This window comes from Echinops telfairi, unplaced genomic scaffold, assembly GCF_000313985.2.
Source record: "Echinops telfairi isolate 266 unplaced genomic scaffold, ASM31398v2 ScPeMD7_3;HRSCAF=10, whole genome shotgun sequence".
Classification (NCBI taxonomy): Eukaryota; Metazoa; Chordata; class Mammalia; order Afrosoricida; family Tenrecidae; genus Echinops; species Echinops telfairi.
Window position 1 is genome coordinate 27,299,794 of NW_022103899.1, and position 19,430 is coordinate 27,319,223.

General features: G+C 45.9%; 2 protein-coding genes across 3 annotated transcripts in view; both read right to left on the reverse strand.

Moving 5' to 3' along the window:
- FLACC1 (flagellum associated containing coiled-coil domains 1) overlaps nt 1–5,917 on the reverse strand; it is a 39,174-nt gene extending 33,257 nt beyond the window's left edge. Inside the window, exons 1-5 of the mRNA XM_045296636.1 lie at nt 5,429–5,917; nt 4,057–4,213; nt 2,199–2,270; nt 1,034–1,094; nt 12–145 (exon numbers count right to left, since the gene is read on the reverse strand). Coding sequence (XP_045152571.1) covers nt 12–145; nt 1,034–1,094; nt 2,199–2,270; nt 4,057–4,169 — 380 coding nt within the window. The 5' untranslated portion in view covers nt 4,170–4,213; nt 5,429–5,917. The remainder of the gene's footprint in view (nt 1–11; nt 146–1,033; nt 1,095–2,198; nt 2,271–4,056; nt 4,214–5,428) is intronic.
- Nucleotides 5,918–8,426: 2,509 nt separating this feature from the next.
- Nucleotides 8,427–19,430, reverse strand: part of TRAK2 (trafficking kinesin protein 2) — a 63,585-nt gene continuing 52,581 nt past the window's right edge. For both annotated transcript variants that reach the window (XM_045294612.1, XM_045294608.1), the window contains exons 13-16: nt 18,281–18,579; nt 16,558–16,812; nt 14,667–14,772; nt 8,427–12,686 (exon numbers count right to left, since the gene is read on the reverse strand). In XM_045294612.1, the coding sequence (XP_045150547.1) occupies nt 12,005–12,686; nt 14,667–14,772; nt 16,558–16,812; nt 18,281–18,579 (1,342 nt within the window). In that variant the 3' untranslated portion in view covers nt 8,427–12,004. The remainder of the gene's footprint in view (nt 12,687–14,666; nt 14,773–16,557; nt 16,813–18,280; nt 18,580–19,430) is intronic.

The following is a 19,430-nucleotide window of genomic DNA, read 5'->3' on the forward strand; positions in this document are numbered from 1 at the left end:
GGGGAAGTTACCTGGAAGCTCCTATTTTGCTCGTGATCTCCGTGTCTGAGGGCTTTTTTCGGTCGAACAGCTCATCCCCTAAGGTGACCGAAATCTGCTCCCGATTCCGAACAAGGCGATAGCCAGGTGACACGTTCACCACTTCCTAGGCACCAAGATGAAAGGTGAGATCATAACGCAGACTCTGTGCCAAGACCCCACAGATCGTCTACTCCTGTCCTCCTCCCATTGGATGGACTCAGGGCACTGCCACTCTCCCTCCCACTCACTGTTCATCTTGATAGTTGACACAGGCTGTTCCCCTGAGATCAGAACCCAGCATTCAGCTGGCTTCTCGGTGTCCCATTCAGCCACCCCCGAGGCCTCCAAGCTCAAAAATGTGCAAAACAGACTCTCCCACAGCACACTCCTTGCTCGGCCCCTCAGCTCTGCACCTCCTCTGAGTTCTTCCTTGGGGCCAGAGGCTAGGAGGCAGCTGGGCATTGTGGAAACCACTCAGTTGGAGGACCAGATAGCCTGAGTTTGAATCCTGCCTCTGCCACCTACCAATAGTTCATCACCACCTGTGTGCCTCAGTTTCCTCACAAGACAAAGGTTCCCTTCGGCAGCACACTGTGGTTCCCAAGCACAACAAAGGCTTGTCTGAACATGAACTCTAGTCTGGCCTGGAGGAGCTCTCTCTATCTGGTTTCTCAGGACCCTCTCCGGCTGCCCAAGGTAGTTTTGAGTGGTAATTAGATGCCGGTTCTGGGGGCTCGTTGGCTGAGTTCAAGCTCTGGTTCTGCCACTTATCAAGCATATATGAGATAAGGGACAATTTTTAAAGTTTGTGGAAAAATGGAATTATATGACAATGGAATAATCCCATGAACTTTTTGATGCTCCCCCCATTGAATACGCAAAAATAAATAGCCCCTCCTCATAGGATCGTTGGGAAAATTCAGTGAGGTAAGTATGGGCAAAGGCTCATGCCTGCACACAGTAGGTGCTCTATCATGGTTAGTCCCACTGCCCTCTTTCCATGTTTACTCACATAAGGTAATTTCATGCTCTGTTTTCCAAAATTGATTTTCATTCCGAGAGGGGAAGGTTTGCTCAGAAAACAACCAGAAAACAAGAAGTTCAGAGCTTAGAAGCAACATACTGGCCCGGCCCTCCACCCCACCTTTGCTCTCTGAGCACCACCCACTCCACCTTCTTCGCATACCCTGGTGGTGGGAGAATCTACAGGCTCAGGCCCTAGAAGATGTTCCTGCCCCAGGAGTCATCTTACCTATGATGGTGAAGCACTTTTGTTTTGCTTGGATTTAAGTCTCTCTCTCTACCAAACACCCACCCACCGCACACACTCAATTCATTGGAGAATAAAGCATTCTATATAAATAAATGTTCTGGACAAAGACACACATTCCATTGGGATGGGAACATTTCATTTTAAACTGCTTTTGCATTCAAATCTTTATGCATGCTATATATAAAAGTGAATCACCACAGCCATTGCCAGGAGCCCTGGGGTCTGTTCTGACTCACGCCACACCGTGCGTGCGTGCGTGCGTGCGTGCGTGCGTGCATGCGTGTCTGTGTGTAGAACTGTGATCCAGTGGGTTTCCAGTGGCTGATTCTTCAGAAGTGGACTCCCAGACCTTTCTTCTGAGGCACTTCTACTTGCACTTGAACCTCCATGAGGAGTTGGCCTTTCCGTTAGAAGCGGAGCATATGAACCATTTGTACCACCCAGAGTCTCCTTAGCAAATAATAGGCGTCTCCAAAGGGTTTCCCAAGTGAATGGGATGCAAAGGTTCATAAAAGCCTTAAATAGTTCTACTTCTAAGCTTGTAAAATGTGGATAAGCATTCTAATTTGTGAGTTAAGCACACATACACACACATACACTAGAGTAAGTTAGTGGTGCTTCCTGAAGCTCTACCCTTGAGGGGTCAGGTGCTATGGCCTCCAGACAGGAAACATCTGGGAGGCAATCTAGCTGGAGGCTTGTTTGTAAAGCCTTTGAAAGCTGCCGGACTAGGGAGCCACAGAATCTATACATCGAGTCTGAGGTTCAGGAAAGCCTTGGTGCCTTCTGGAAATCTCTGGCAGCGATTCATTGAAGTCAAGCTGGGCTGTGAAGACCTAGGCAGGGACATTCCTTATCGACACGCTTCCAAGCACTTCTGCAGCACGGAAATAAACATACTTACTTTGGGATAAGGGGTTTTATAGCTAGTTGGCAGTCATCTTGTTTTTTTGAGTCTGCTGCGAGAGGACTTAGCCTGGAAGGGAAACAATAAATATTAAGATGTGAAAAATGAAAATTCAGAAACTGTTCTAATTCTTGAGACAGTTGTAGTCCCAAGGGGAACCTAAATTCTGTACCAAAAACTGAAAGATGGGGGAAACCAGAAAGTACTGCCACTCCCATCATGTCGTTGCTAGGGACTGGACGCCTAGCGACGCTGTGCCGCAGAGAACGAAGCAGGTCCTGTGCCAGCCCCACGCTGGTGACACTGGAGCGCCTGGCTGCAGCCACTGTGCGTCGATTCAGCTGCTGAGAGCACTTTCTCTGTGTGCTGACCTGTTTCCCGGAACCAGTCTCCCCGGGGAACATGTCCACTGTACGTGAGATGAAGTCTTACCACCCTCGCCTCCAATGAGTATTCTGGCTGTCCTCCCAAAACAGGTTTGTTTGTTCTAGAAACCTTTATTGAACAAAAACGTCATCTGGGTCTATACTCTTCTCTTTAGCCCTTCCTCCCAAAGAATCTTGTCCCCCCAGAGTGACACTATGTCAGAGTAGCAGTTTCAGCCTCCTGGACGGGCACCAAGGATTCGTGCTCCTTCTTGCTGTTCTTTGAACTTCGGGAACAAGAGGAAGTCTAAAAGAGTGAGCCTGGGGCTGTAGGATGGAGGGGGTAAGGCTTCCCAACAAACCCTCGGGGAGAGGAGAGCTCTTGCTGCCTTTGCAGGATGAGCAGGTGCATCGTCAGTGTGGTCGTTCCATAATCTGGTATCAACTTGGGACTTGAGAGGATGAAGAACAAAGGGGTGCAGTCTAGTCTGTCATTCGGGTCATAGCCAATGAGGTCCCTGTATGGGCATGGCCTTCCCCTGAGGATTCGGGGAATCCCTATTCTTCCTCCTTGGAGGTGGGAGACTCTCTCTGCTCACTCCCTGAGAGACACTCTATTGACAAGACACATGGCACTATGCTGATAGACCTTTTGCCTTGGGAACTGGAGGAACCATGTGGAGACCCCGGCCAGAGCTGAGATGCTTCTACCACCACCGGATTCACAAGATTTTACACCCTCTAGCCTGTGGTCTTCCTGCATTTGGCGTCATTGCATATGTTTTCGGAGTCTGAAGAGGACTTTATAGTTGGTATCAGACAAATGGGCTAATATCGGACTTATGGACTTGATCTGGCCTGGGCTGGGATGTGTTCTTAATGTACAATTGCTCTTGTATATGAAACTCTTCTACACGTATCTGAGGGCCTCTGTATTTCTTTCTCTAGTCAACCCAGACACACAGAGGCATCTGTCCTGGCCTTTTTCTTTTCAATGCAGTATTCCATTTATTAAAATTCTTCCTACCAACTGCTCATGATCGGCTATACCGTCAAGAAAATCTATCAACATTACCCCTTGGGAATCCTCTCACACAGTCACCATACCCTTCTGAACTGACCTCTCTTACTTGAATTTATTTGGCCCAATCGATTCCCTCAGAAGTCACTATTTTGGTTGGACCTTATTTTTGAAGGCACCCTCATAAGATTAAGACAAGAGAAAACTCGTCTGCAGCCAACCACAGATGACAGAGACATGCTTAAACCCATGTGAGCATTAACTTTAACTTATCCTCATGTGTGGTCTGGACACAGAAATGTTTCCAACCTGGACAGTCCTAGGGAACCTCAGGCCCAAGGCCTGGGCACTTGCTCTCTGTCCCAGGGCGTCTTGAGGTCAAGCCCCCCCCCCCACCTGTGAGAGAAGAAAGGCTGCAGGTGGAACTCAAGCCCCTTGAAGGGCTTCACCTACCCCAGCGAGTCCTTACTTGGGCTTCCCTTTAGAGATTTTGTGTGGTGGCCGAGGGGTCTTGATTAGCTTCCGTGGTCCCAGGTTCCAGGGGTCCCAGCAGGTGCAGTAGATCAGAGGATTGGGATACATGATTCAAGGTCATGGGCAGTCTGGGCTGCTGGATCAGGATCTTGCTAAAACGGGGAAAGAACAAGAGGATGAAAGCTGAAGGCCCAGCGTCTCCATGTGGAGTCCGCAGGCGATGTTGATCTGCTGCAGGTCTTGCTTGGGGCTGGGGAGGGGTGGGGAAGGGTAACACCTCCGCTCTTGCCACCCAGCAGACTTGACTCAAAAGCAGTGTAAACTTTACTATCATTGAGTGCTTACTGTGAGCCTGTTCCACAGTACACAGTCGATTATTATCTGGACTTTACAAATAAGTGTAACTTTACGAATAACTGTAACTTTATGAATAAGTGTAACGGACAGAGCACTTGAGAACAGAGTTGGGAATCATGAGACAGGTCTGCGAGTCCCAGGGCGTGGGGCAAACAAGGCTGCAGGGAGGACGTTTGGAGGGATGTGGACAACGGTCATTTACCAACCGGAACAGCAGAATCTCCATATTTCAATAGCCGTGCACACCAGCTAAACATTAGCCTTCCAAGAGGAAACCACTCTGAACAGCTGCTGTGGGCTGCCCTTCCAGAAATGTTCTAAGGATGTAGAATGGTCTATGAATAGATGTAAAATGTGCTCTTATTTGTATAAATTCTTTAAAAGATTAGGTGATCTTTACACCAATTTACAGAATTGTGTAGGATTGATTCATAGGAATTCTATATCTAATTTAGAAAACTTACATAATTGAATAAACAAACAAACCCCAAACCAGAGCCCTAGTGGTGCTGTGGTTTAAGCATTGGGTTGCTAACTGAAACCTTGGTGGTTTGAACCTCCCAGCGGCTCAGTGGGAGAAAGATGAGGCAGTCTCCCTCCCTAAATATGTACAGCCTGGGACACCCTAGGAAGCAGCTCTGTGCCAAACTGAAGCCATGGTAACATATAAACAAATCCATATATATAATGATATATAGTTGTTATGTGTTATCAGTTTGGACTTACAGCAACTCTATAACACACGTACACACACACACACACACACACACACACACACACACACACACACGGCTCTAAGAATGTTTTTGTTTTACGGTTTCTTTCTTCCTCCTCTTTTCCTTTCCCGAATTCCTCTGAAATGATTTTACCTGAAAGTCAGCCGCCAAAATGTACGAATTGGTGACAGGGCAGTCAGCAGTGAGCCAGCTGAGTTTTCTGAGAGTTGGCCGTTAGTATGAAGAACCAGCGGGAAACAATATGATATAAAACACCCCTTCCACAGAGCTTACCTGGAACTGCCCCCCAGTTTGTTTTTTCCCATGCACCGCCTCCTCAAGTCAAAAGTTTTAAAGGCACCCACACGGTTATTCTGAAATCAGAGTAGGTCAGATCCAGAGGTTCCAGAATTTCAGCCTCGAGTGGCTATTCCAGTTGATTGAAAAGCCAAAACGGAAAATTATTCCCGATGGGGAAGCCCGGCGGCCGCCTCCCAGTGCATCCAATCAAAGGCTTCCGAAAGGCTCAACGGCCTTGACCGGGAGTTCCCGGTTCGAAAGACAGTCCGGCCGAGTCTCAATCCTGCGGCCACAGCCACGCTACAGACCGCCGCTCCCTGCCTTCAGACTCCCCAGACTTGGGCCTGGAGCGTGAGGTTGGCTTGTTCTTGGGAGGTGGCTGGCAAAGGCTTGTTTATTTCACTGCTGTGGAAACAGAATGGCAGAACCTCATTGGCTCCGAGCTCTTGGAGTAGCGCCCAGTGAAGAAACCCTCCTCCGAGGCCCGGACTGTGACCACCCTCAACCAGCCAGGAATTCACAGCCGCGACTCTGCTTTCTACGTCACCACCCGCCACCAGGCAAAACAAGCGATAGACGCACTTCCGGAGGAAATAGAATGAGATAGCACTCGGAAGTATAATTGGTCTGTGGCAGTAATTGCCAAACAGAATCGGTAACAGATTTTGAACGTCTGTGCCATTTGCTCACAAGAACCTGAACGTCTGCAGTGGGCACCTGCCCCCTTGAACTGAAAATGGCTTTGAAATCTGTGAAGTTGAAGCTCTCCTGCACAGGGGTGGCTTCTTCCGGCCCTAAGGACATCAAATCCCGCCCCCCAATGTTGCTTTCTCTCAGTGTCGAGGAAAACAACAGTAACAACAACTTGGCATCGCTTCTGCCGCGTTTGTCATGCGGGGGAGGCTTGCGTGCTGTGCTGCTGGAAGGTGTGGCACCAGTACGGGCATGCACTGGCAGGATTGCCCGCGGGACAGCTTTCCGTTGTTTCTAGACTAGGAAAAAACAAACAAAACCCCCTGGACGTATTTCCAGTGAAAACCTTACGGATTCCAACAGAACATTGTTTAAATCGCTCGCTTCTCTGATACATCATCATGAAGGAAGGGCAGGTCGTTGAAGGAGGGCATCGTGTTTGGGGAAGTGGGGGCCAGGGCGAAGGAGGGAGATCCCGGGTAAGATGGGTTGACATTACAGCCACAATGGATTTGTGAGGATGATGCAGAACTAAGCAAAGGTTCATTCTGGTGTACACAGGTCTCCATGGATTGGAGGGGACAGCAGCTATCTCGTCGTCAATCTAGTCTACTACAGACAAGTGGCTTCCATTTGTAGTTTACTATACAACTAATTGTAAGAACTATAGCTTAATACATTTCAAACCTTAAACATGTTATGTAGTAAGACACTTCTGACTTGTTCTTGTCTGTTCCCCCACTCCCTACCCCTGCCCCCATTAAACCTCATTGCACTTAACTAGCTTGATCTCCTGGCCCAAGAGTGGGCCACTAGCTCAAAAACAGTTATCAAAGCCATCTGCTCATTCATTCATTGTCTGCTGTGCACCAGGCCCTGCTGTGAAGTTCCTGTCTTAGAGATGGGTGCGTTCAATAAAGGCACCTGGATCTTATCTTAAGGGACTCTTCAGTTGCAGTGGGAATTTACAGCTGGGCATTTTCTTCTCAGCTAATGAGCCAGACAAGTTTTAAGCAGGGAATAGACCTGATTAGAGACCTGCAGAGTAGGTCGTGTTGACTGCGAGGCCCAGAAGCCATTAGGAAGGCCAAGCTAGGAGGCCGGGCAACCACTCAGCCATCTGTGGCAGTGGTTCAGACGAGACAAGGGTGGCCTCAGCTGAAGCTGCAGTGGGGATGGGGAAGAGGAAGCATAATACTTGGGGACGGATTGGATGTCAGGGGGAAAGGAGTGAAAACGATGGCTCCTGGGTTTCTCGTTGAAGCAGTTGATTGGATGGTGCCGTTTATCGAGATGCGGGAAGCCTGGGAGATACGCAGACGCAGAACAGATCATGAGATAGTTCTGAACATGGTGAATCTGAGATATCCGGGAGATAGCCAAGTGGTGGTGCCTGATGGTTTATTATAGGTGTCTGAAGCTCAAAGGGAGTTTGCGCTAGAAAAAAGTTAGGAATCAATAGAGGAAATATTTAAAGCCAAGGAATGTCCAGAACAACCTAGTCTACACTGTTCTGCTCTCCCTGCATACACATATATTCACATATTCTAGATACTGGTATTACCTTAACTCTAACTCAAGGGAAACAGACGGATATCAGCAACATGCTCAATCCCAATCTTTAACCTCATCGGAATGTTTTGGGCTTAAATATCACTGACGTCCATAGCAAAGAATACAGTTCACATGTGGCTTATTCCCCCAAAGTATTCATAATTCTGAGGGTTTTTTAAGGCAATTCAATTGTGAGAGATACAAAAAAAACTGTCAAAGGAGTGTTTTTTTTAGTTAACAAGTTTCAAATTTAGTTTACTGGAAACTTTCTCAATAAGAGTGTCAACAGTACGTTGTGGGCTCTAAGAAATGCTTCCTACTTCCTGGTCTCAAACTTAAGATGTGCATCGGTGACTTAAACCTTCTTTTTCAGTGGTGTCACTTTCTAAGGAAACAATATGATATAGAGACAGCTCACTTCTGAATGACGTCTGTTGGCTTGTGTGAGTTTGACAAATGGAGGCTGTTTCCGACAGCAGAAGCAGCACAGTGGGAAACCTGCTGCTGAGAGCCGGAGTGGTGTTATGGTTACGAATTGGGCTGCGACCTACAAAGTGAGCAGTTCAAAACCACCAGCCCCTCTGCAAAAGAAAGATGGGGCTTTCTACTGCCACGAAGAGTTGTCGTCCAGGAACTCAGAGGGGCAGTTCTACCCTGTCCGATCTGCTCCGTATGGGTCAGAATGGGCTTAATGGCGTGAGCTTGGTGCAGAGTCCAAAGACAAAAGCAGACAAGACAGTGAAAATTTAAGAAGATGTTAACGTTTATTATCCGATTTACATTTGATAAAGCAAAAGTAGGTGCACAAAGAGTTGTTTGATAAAGTTGAAAGTCCCAGGTACCAAATAATACATCCTGTTTCTCTGGCCTCAGGCAGACGGCAGTGATGCCCACTCCTGGGTGGCTGTGCTCCTTAAGCAACCAATCTGTGTCCGCCATTTTGCTGCTATTGTTTTGTCTGTAGAGGTGTTGGGAGACTGCCCACATGATTGGTGGGTCAAACCCACCAGCCGCTCCATGGGAGAAAGATGAGGCTGTCTACTCCTGCAGAGATCTACCGTCTCAGAAACCCTACTCAGGGTCAGGGAGTCTGAAAGAACTCTGTGGCAGTGTGTTTTGGGGGCTGTGTTGCTGGTGGAGCGGTGGCCTGCACCCATCTGCCATCAGAGAAGTGATCATTAAACACCAGCACGGCGAGCTCCAGATGCCACCAACGTTAATAACTAACAAGCAATAATCACGAGTTCTCGTGGTTGCAAGAAACAAGCTTTGAATACTGACAATTGGCTCCGATGAGCAGCTTCTAGCTTCCTTCCTTCCCTTGCCAAAGTCTGTGCTGTATGTCAAAGGAAAGACATATCGCACAAAACATTTAAAAAATGACTGTAACAATGTTCCTTCATTTTTATTTAAGGCTATTTACATGATTTGGGATCACCAATGTTGTAAAATGATTTCTCTTAGGTGAAAACCCTTCGTTCTGAGCTCATAGAGATATTCCTATTTGAAAGAGTAACTCTGCAGTACCTGAGGTAATAGTCACGGAAAACATTTTTGGAGGGAAAAGCAACTGAGGTTTCCTATGGTGTTAAGAAAGCACGTACCGTATGTACACCGAGTTTTTCAGCACATTTTTAATGCAGTTTTTGTGGTAAAGTTAGGTGCCTCAGCTGATATTCGGGTCAGCTTATACTCGAGTGTACACGGTAGTTGATGTTACAGAGAAACTGAAACGAGAGTGGTGCCCAAGGGTCAGAGGTAAGCTGAGGAAAAACTAGCTGCCGACTCAGTCTTTCCCTAGGGCTCTGCCCACAATTCCATCACAGTAGAGATTTCCAGGCTGCACTCAACACGAATTTTTTGCTGAAAATGCCAAATGCAGCAAAACCTACTACTGGACAAAGATTTTGTTCCTAGAAACCAGCACACACAGGTCTAAAATTATTGTTTTTTGGTGGAACATCATCATCCTCCTTTTCAAAAACCTAATTCTGGTTCCTTTAAACAGATGTGCTGATTTGGCTAATTTTCCTAGACACCGGCCCCCAGTTCAGCAGACTCATAGGGACCCTACTGGCAGCACAGAATTGCCCCACGGGACTTCCACGGTGGCAAGCTCCATAGCAGCAGACTGCCAGGCACCATCAACAGGCGTCTGGGTGAGCAGGCACGTGCTTAGCCAACTGGGCCACCAGGGCTTTTTAACCGTGCCCGCCCCCCCTGGAAAAAAAGTAATGATCTGGTTGTTTATATATCAGTTCTTTAAAATGTATTAAATATAATTCAATACAGAGCACTATAAAAGTCTAGCTCAATTTACAGCTATTTATAATCTATATATAAATCTGATCATTTGGTACTTTGTACTACTCTCTGGGCCTTGATTCTTCCTCTGCTTGATGTTTCTTGGGAGCTGATGAAATGCTCAGGCAACAGAAGACTAGTTTTTTGAGAGAATAAAAAGCTTTACCAACTGGCTAGTTTCCTCACGAAAGACAAGCTCCCACGCTGCTATTAAGGAGTGAACTGGAGTATCTCGGAAATCGGCCCAGCAGGCCCTCCAGCGTAATGCCCGCCGGGCGGGGAGACCCGAGAGTCACTTGGGCTGCAGAGCCCCTTTCTGTGCGTCCGTCCGCTCTGCGGACTTCAGCTGGCTGAATGGACAGAGGAGAAAGGGGTGAAGAAGACCTCACAGTTTCAGTTTGGGGGAAGTTAGAACAATTTTATCAACAAGCTATAAAAAGGGTAGAGAACTCTCCCGCATTCTTACCCTCCTGGATGTTGGTCTTCCTACCCTTCTGAGCACACTGCTATTGGGGAAGAAAGGCAAGCGGAAGGAAGGCCCTCCCTGTGGCCTGGGAACAGGCAGGAGCAAGATCCTTCTGGGTCCAGCCACTTGTCTTTCAGCACATTTGCATATTAAGCACCCAAATAAATAGGCTCATCCCTCTTCTGAGAAACAATTAGAATCAGTCCCTCTTCACTTCTCTCCATCCCGCCTGTCATTCGCTCCAGAACGGCCCTGACTCATTGAAGCTGCTGAGACCTCGATCAGCTCACAGCCTGCGTCACCCTGATGACTGCTGAAGCTTACCCCAAAAGGCTCACCGGCCATTTCAGTTTAAATTAAAAGAGGAAAAAAAAGGGTGGTGGGGGGAGCCCAGAGAAAACACAAATGCTTTGACTCTCCCTTTAAGCAGTTCATTCTCTAATTCTACTGCTGTCTAGTACCAGACAGGTGTGCGCACATTTGATCACATTAAGAACAAAACAACATATGATCTCAAAGGAAGCACCAGGGATTGACTTAAGTTTATAATTTAATGTGCCTGAGAATTTTTATGCAAATACATGTCATTGTTCATTAAAAATATGCATAGCATACTTTGGAAAATATTTAATTGCAATCAATGTTCCATATAAAAGTTTTATATAATAGACAACATCCCCTAATTCCTATTGATTGCACTTCTGCTTAATTCCTGGCAGCCTCCAAGGATATTTGAATGCCCTTTGATTAGGTTCATATTTCTTGGTCACTGTGCTTACCAAAGGAAGTACTCTGGAAAGGAGTTTCGTTGGTTCCACCGGAACCCCCGTTTCTTGCTTCAAGTAGGCCTCTTTCAGGCCCACTGCCCACCCATGTTGTGTTTGTGCGTGTGCGCAGGCTGCGTAAAAATACAAATTTAAAAAACAGCCAGATGTCTTCATTCATTGCAAATACAAAAGGAATTTGGGTGGTATTTATGCTCCCGGTGGCTCAAAGGCCTGAAAACCTAAGAAAAGGGGAGTTTCCACTTCTGATCTTGTGCAAAAAGGTAAGAGTTCTTGCTTTGCTAATGCTGTAACATACCTGTAGAGAGAAGGGACACCCACAGGGGAAACCATCACCTTCTGACCACCGTGTCTCAGTAACACATGGAGTTTAACCCATGGCTTTAAGCAACAAACTCTTCTTTTCTCTCTCTCTCTAACCCAAGTTCTCCCTGCTTCAGCTTGCTTACCTGAAATAAAATGGGTTAGCAAGTTCAGGATTTCTGGTATGTTGCATTATTAAAGAACCTTGTTATTCACCATCTATTTTCATGACAAGAGAATCTACCGGAAGGAGTGTATTAAACTTGCCTTTGCCCGTCTCCAAACACTCACGGTCCCTTCACTGATCAATTTCATTTACCACACCTGGTCCGTTAGGGCCTCATTCCAGCTCCGTTTCCCTCCTACCACTTGCCCCTTTGCACGTTCCCAACCCTCCTACGACATACTTTCCCCTCGCGTGCCCGTGCATGTCTACCGTACATGAAGTTAGGTCACTGTTGAGCCTCAGTCCTCCTTCACGACACCCATTTTGGGTGAGGATGTGCAAACTGGGGTTCCATACCTACCCATCATGACTGGAAGACTCTGGTTCCTCCTCAGTCCTCCTAATAAATTGCTACCCGAATTTAAATAAACGGCAGAGTCTGGTTTTTGAAGACCAATTTCTGTTTCTTGGCTTCTTCCTTTTTCCTGGGCATTGGGGGTCTTGACCACTCTGGCTATCCCCAGTCTCTTGAGCCTGTCCACCAAGTTCATCTTCAGCTGGCCAACGTCAGGGGGGTTCCGGGAAGGTCTCAGGCCATACATCTCCTGGAGGAATGTTTCAGCTGGTCGGGAGGCCAAGAAATTTTCAGAGGCATGTGCTCGAGATTCAAAGGGCAATGGGGACGGGCAGGGGGAGTGCGAAGGTGAATTTGGTGGAGTGGAAGGGATAGTCAGGGTTTTGGGGGGAGACTGGAGGAAGGGGCTCGCTGAAACTGGGCTATGGTACACTGTAGCCGAGATGCCTTGCTCTTGGAGAAGTTTGGCCAGACTCATGGTGCTACTGAGAGTTATAGTAGAATCCCGTCGGTTGGTGATGGACTGCCCAGTACTGAGTCTGCAGGAGGACAGGGCAGGAGAAGGGACTGCTGTGCCCGATGAACTGCTTCCACGACTTTCGCAGGAGAGTGAAGGGAACCCAGAACTTCAGAAACAGACAAAAAAGGAAGAAAGAGTTTAGGGATAAAAAGCAATTTCCAAGTCAGTAAGTACTTAAAGTAATTGTAAGTTATCCTTAGTTATACATGATTATACATAATTATAAGTTATACATAAGGGATTTGGTACCAGATTAGTACCTGGACCCTGAGGAATAGATTGAAGGAATAAAAATTCCGACATGACACGTCAATGATTGGTTCATTTTTTTTATATTATGCAGCTTAATGACTAACTTATTAAAATACATTTCTTTTCAACAGAACATGAAAAGGTTGGTGTACTTTTAAATTTTAACACTAAAACATTCTTAAATTTAAATGCAAAGGTATACCTGAAGGTATACATCTGCGTTTTCTGATATAAATTTTTTAAATTTACAGACTAAAATACTAAAATGGATCATTAGAATTTTGATTAATATATCAATAATTAAAAAAAAAAAGAACTACACCCAAAGGTAATGAAGCACTGATTACTAATCCTTCAAGTTTTTGGAAAATCCAGCATTTGCTAAACCTAAGAGGTTGCTCTAAAGAGCAATTAACTTCTTAACCTTTCAACTTTCTACTTCTGAAAAATAAATAACCTCCACATGTTAAAATTTCCATTTTCTCAAGAAATGCTAACTCCAAATAATAGTCATATGAAGCTCCCATGGAATGAACTGCTCTCAACCTTGACTTAGAACATGTGTTTCTGGGAAATTAAAAAACGAAAACAAAACTAAAGTTAAAACCGTTGACAGCTATAAGAATCTCTTTCTCCTATGCAGTTAAATGGGAGAGGGGAGAAGGCAGTGAAGCACACAAAATAGGAACTATCGGACCGCACCAGTTGAAGGCAAAGGCCGAGTTTGTGCAGGGACAGGCACCTGAAAGAAGGTAATATGGAATGAAGAGGCAGTGCTTCTTTGGCCAGTTCTCCCCGCCACCCCACCCCAGGGCAAATGCTATCAGCATTTCAGACAACTTACTTCAATACAAAATACTCAACATATTAAGATGTATCAGGCTAATGAACAAAATGTAAATGGAGGATAAGAAATTTTCTAGAATACCAAATGTATAAAAAGGGAAAAATTCACACAAGTCTGACTCCTTGGTCAAGTCCGTCCAGCTAAGAACCTGACTGGTGGAGTTTACACACTGCACAGCAGAGTGCATGTATTCCTAGTCTTCCACCTCCTTCATTCCCACTTGACTGTAGAATTTGCCTATCCTTTCCCCACATCACACACTGAGCATGATGCTATCGGCCTGAATGGAGAGTCTCTCAGGAACCAATTTCATACAGCACTTTGTCAGACCAGCGTGGGACAGGCAGGCATGCCTGTTCATTCCAGACTTCATTGAGAGCTTCACTCGCTAGCCCTCCAAATGCTCTCCTAAAAAACAGTTTGTTAGAATCTTGTAGTCTGTGAATCATAATCTTCTTCCTTCTCAAAATGGAAGTTAGGAGTTAAGATTCAAGTAAATGGCCTATGTTAGCAAGCACATAGGCTTTGGTACAATTCGTATACTAAACTTACTCATCTCTCTATTTTAACATTAGTTGATACTTCTTTCTCCTAGTTAACATTACCCCTGTAGTTTTAATAGCTATCATCGGAAGCTTTCTTAGGTGCCTTTGAGAATTGGCTGGATAGAAACGGCAGCAGTGTGGCTTAATTAACCCCCTGGAACAAGTGTTGGAATAGGTGTTTCAGCCCCAGGTTGGTCATTGACTACTGCTCTGCGGTTCAATTACCTGACCATTCGATGGCTCAGTTTCGTCATGTCTATAATATATACTTGCCTGCCTACTTCAAAGACCAAATGAGAAAGTGCATGAGGAAAATAGTTTAAAGACAAATTATCAGCTAACATTTGTTAAAACTCTGAGAACAAATGTGAATGCGAGTAAACAAAACTGGATGGAACCACGCATGAGAAGCAGTGAAGCCCCAGGATGCCCAGATTCTTACCTGGGGGTGACCTGAGTGATGTCAGAAGGATGCAGTATCCTACAGGTGGTGAAGGTGAATGTCGAGTTTGTGAATGACAGACACTTTCCTGGGTTTGGGGCTGCAACTTTAGGAGGATGTCAGGGAATAAAATATAAAATCAAAAGACAAGGTTGGTAATATAAAGAGTTGATCATTACTTGTTAATAATACAGTATTTATCAAATGCCTTTTGTTCTAAAGATTGCCAAATCGGAGAAGGAAACACCAAGGCTGTGCTAGCATCACCTTGGGATATATAGCTCACCCTTCCAGACTGTCCCACTCTATGTCAAAAGGTAGAATGAAAGCACAAGTGGGAGGCACACCTTCTGAAAGAAGGCATTCCAAACACCAAAACATCTAGCCACCATCACCGAGCCACACTACCGATGCAGTGGTTCTCCAGGCGTGGTCTGCAGGCCCCGTGGGAAACGACAAAGTCAAAATGACTTTGCCAGCAATGAGGCCACGTTTGTAATGATGGTGCGAAAGGCAACAGTGGACAGCTGGCTTCTTAAAACAAGTCAAGACGATACCAGCTGTAGAGCGTCTGGACTCATATGGACTCACAAGTAAGAAAGGAGGAAAACAATCCACATTCACCTAAGAATGTGTTTGAGAACGCAGTCAAAATTATTTATGTTTTCGATAGTCTGTGTGATGCAATGGGGCGTACACTTCTGCTCAGTGTTGAGCTAAATTGTTCCAAAAAAGAAAGGCACTTCTGTCATTGTCTGACTAATGTTTTTATGGGACGTATAGTTTCACTTGAAAGAATAAACAGCGAGGACTACTCAGCAGAACGGGGCATTTGGTGGGCTTCCAGTCAGCTGATATAATCGGCCTATAACTGATGTTTAAGTTTGAAAGCTTCTTAGTACTTAAAGGCTTTTCTGAAAAGCTGGGTGGTGATGTTAATGCATGTGGTTTTAATATATTAGATAATATATTTCATTTAGGAAATCTGCATAACAAATGCTTTCCAAAGGATCAATGCATTGTGTTATGAAACCACAGGTGGATAAAAGATACATTCAAAATATTAAGTTAGACCACTGGGTCTGGTGTAATGTAATAAAGTATGAAAAGTTCGATAGGTGCATAGTGGAATACATTATTTAATGTGGCTCTTCTAGTTAGAATCTCTCTAACTCCCACCAAACAACTCTTTCCTGGTGTGTCTGGGTAAGAGAAGGCAGGGCAGACACTACCAGGACTCAGCTGTGAGTGATTAACAGGTTCACTGTGACTGCCACCCCACTGGGTATAAAATGAGCCATCTCAGAGGCAGTCGGAGGGAATCGGACGACCAGCAGCCAAAGAGAAGGTCCGAGACTGAGACCTGTCCCTGAGACCCAAGGTCCCTGAGTGTTCAACCGCCTTGATCCAGGAGGCGCCGTGGCACCAGAAGAGCGCCAGAGGAGCGGCGGAGGCGGCACCAGGAGCCAGAGCATGAGGCAGCCCGCCAATTTAATAAAGTCACTTTCACAAAACATGTTAGTTGTGTTACATAACTATTATTTTTAAATGAATTAGTGTTTTAAAACTTTATCAAGCTTGGTTTCTAGAATGGTAGATATCAGTAGCTATAACCCTCACAGGTAAGACTCTGGAATTCTCAATGACCTTCGTTTGAGAACCACCGGTGGACTCTCATTCCTGTCTGTCTGTGCAGGGCTTCCTGAAGCAGAGAGAAGACGATTAGAACGGCCACTCATAGCTAGTGCTGTTTTTCCACTATCTTCGATCTCCAAGATTAAGTACGACGTCGCAGTGAGCTTTGTGCAGAGCTAACCAGCTGACCACACAGTAAGTCAGAATGCAAAGTACCACTCGCTACTCGGCTAAAGCCAACCTGTACCCGGCTCACCTGCTGAAGTCATGGGTGGGAGGAAGATCCCTGTCACGGGCTCAGACATTGAAGCTTTCTGCTCCACTTGAAGAGGGGGCTGAACTTGCAAAGTGATTCCCTCTTCTTCATCCTCTTCCAAATCTGAGAGGTGATAGACGGCGGTGTCCTTGGGCAACTGGGTAAAGCCTTTAGTGATGACACCTGGTCGTGGGTCAAGAATGGTTCCCAAGTTTGGTTGAGCAAGCTGCTGCCAATGGTGTAGAGTTTGTGATCCTGAGTGTGCAAGAAAACAAAAGGTGTGCCTCACATCACCCACAAGTCTTAAACTTTGAACAGAAGTGAACAGTACATGTGAAATGGTAATAATGATAATAATTAGTTCTTTGGGCTTACTATTTTGGTAAATGAAGGTGCCCTGTGGGAGACTGGAAGACTGACAAGATTACTACAGGTAGGAAGAATAATCAATTTCTAAAGTTAGCATTACAAAGGACAGCTAGAGCAATTTGAAGAGTATCATTAATGTCACTGAATAATACATGCAGAAACTGTTGAACTGGCAAACGATGAAATAGCCAAACAACAAAACAGCAAAACACCCAGCCTAAGGATGAAGCCGAGTGAGGCAATGTTGCAAGAGCAGCTGTGTTCCTCAGAACGGGCGTGGTATTTACGCGCTGTGCCAAACATCAAGACTCCTCTGGCGGGGACTATGCCTCTGAACTCTGAAATCGAAAACCAGGCTCCCAGGCCGAAAGGCATCTCAGATTTTTGGTAGTTATTACCTCCCCATCTGGAGCAAAATTCTCCTCCCCAGCTCCTCGGGGATGATGAGGAGGTGAGAAAAGGAGGCTGTACCCCGGAACCCTGACGAAGGGTTACCCTGAGCATGGGCACCAGATGCAAAATCTTTACACCCCGTCACGGGAGTCCTTTCATCCTGCACACGTGCACTGCGGCAAATGCCTGCACGGACCGTGAGTCAATAAACTAAGCTGGTGATCACTGGAGTTTTAGGGCTCTTACAGGCCCCCTCGGGAGCCCTGGTGGCTCAGTGCACAGTCGCTAACGGAAAGGTTGGCAGTTGGCATCCTTCAGCTGCACTGCAGAAGATGTGGGAGTCTGCTGCTGAAGGAGTTCAGCTTGGAAACCCTGGTGGGCAGTTCGGACCCTTCGATAGGGTTCCCAGGAGTGGAAATTCATCTCAGGGCAGGGTTATAATGATTTTGTCTACAGTACAACTGTGAAGGTAATCATCTGAAGGTAATCATCTGCAGAGAATCATCTGAAGATTGTTAATGCTTCAGAAAACAAAAAAATATTTATATTAAATTTCGGTTCTGTCTTGGGAACTTGCCAAAGTGTTAATCGACTGGGGGAAAAAGAAAAATCCAAGTACATACGTCTCTAAATTACATTTTGTGGGCAAATAAGTTTGTTTCAAAAGGTGGGTTCAGATGGAGGATTATATCATTTTTATTTATCACGCCCCATTTATCTTACCATGAAAATGGCTGTCAATGATACTCCTTAACAAAGAACAAGGAGACTTACTCGCTCACATTAGTGTAAGGGACACCACATGTCAGCCAGAAAGGCCCCCTCTTCACTCACTCACGTCCCACAAACGACAGCACTGCCCCTCCCCGAGACTGCAGAGAGAAAGGTCTCCCTCAAGAGGCAGGAGAGTCCACTGCAACACATGGCTGGGAAAGGGCTGCTCCGCTTATGGCTCTCTCACCTTCCAGGGGCTTGACGATTTGCAGCTTTTCTGGCATAAACCCCCGAAGGCAACTGGCACTGCTGAGGTCCGTTATCTCCGAGCGGTCGGTACAGAGAGTAGCGATGCTCTCGGTGGGGGTGGTGCCACCACTACCAACTTCTTTTTGGTCGGCTAGAACCTGGATCTTCCGCTCCCATTCTTGAGCAAAGAACCGCTTCTCACTTAAGTAGTTCTGTCGACGCAGACTAAGGCGATGCAGTGCTGTAGCCACATCGCCATCTCCGGAGGGTCCTGGCTGACTCATCTCCTCAGCGGTCCTGTGGGGAAACCACACCACTGATTAGATCTGTAAGGGTCACAGAGCAACCTGGGTTCCTCACCTTCAAAATATGAACTGTTCAAGAGATGGATCTGAGGCAGTCCCCGATCACAACGACATTAGTTCCTTAGGGTGACAAAATGTTAAGTCCAATTTGTAGGTGAGTCAGAACGGGTATATGTAGGTATCTTATCGAGTTGCATTTTAGTGTTCAGAAATGTCAGTACTGTGGCTCACACATTGGCTACTAACAGTAAGGTCAGCAGTTGGGAGAAACATAAGGCTCTTGCTCCCATGCAGACTTGCAGTCTCAGAAACCTGCAATCGGGTTACCGTGGGAATCCAGTGCAGCTTGAACTTTTTCCTTCCACACCAGTGGTTCTAGGTCATAGGTTACTACTTTCTGAAATGGTTGAACATCTACCAATTCTTTTTAGTATAATAATTTTTTTCAATTGTTCCATTATTTTGCCTGCAGAATCCATCAAGATTTTAACTCGAGGCTGGAATTTGTCTTCAGCTGTTAGCTTGAGAAATGCCACGCTTGGTCTCCTTTGGTTTTCTAACTCTGGGTCTTTGCATATTTCATTAAATACTGTGTCTTCTTGAGCTGCCCTTTGAATATTGTCTTTAGCTCCCTTCCTTATTTCTTCTAGTTGCTTTACCTTCTCTTCATTTTAGAGCCAAGTTAGTCTCTTCTGAAATCCAGTATGGTTCCTTCTTTCTTTCCTGTCTTTTCAGTAATCCGTCTTCTTTGGCATCCTGGTGGCACTGTGAGTTGGGCACTGGGCTGCTAACAGTGGCACTTAAAACCCACCACCTGCTCATGGAAGGAAGGTGAGGCTATCT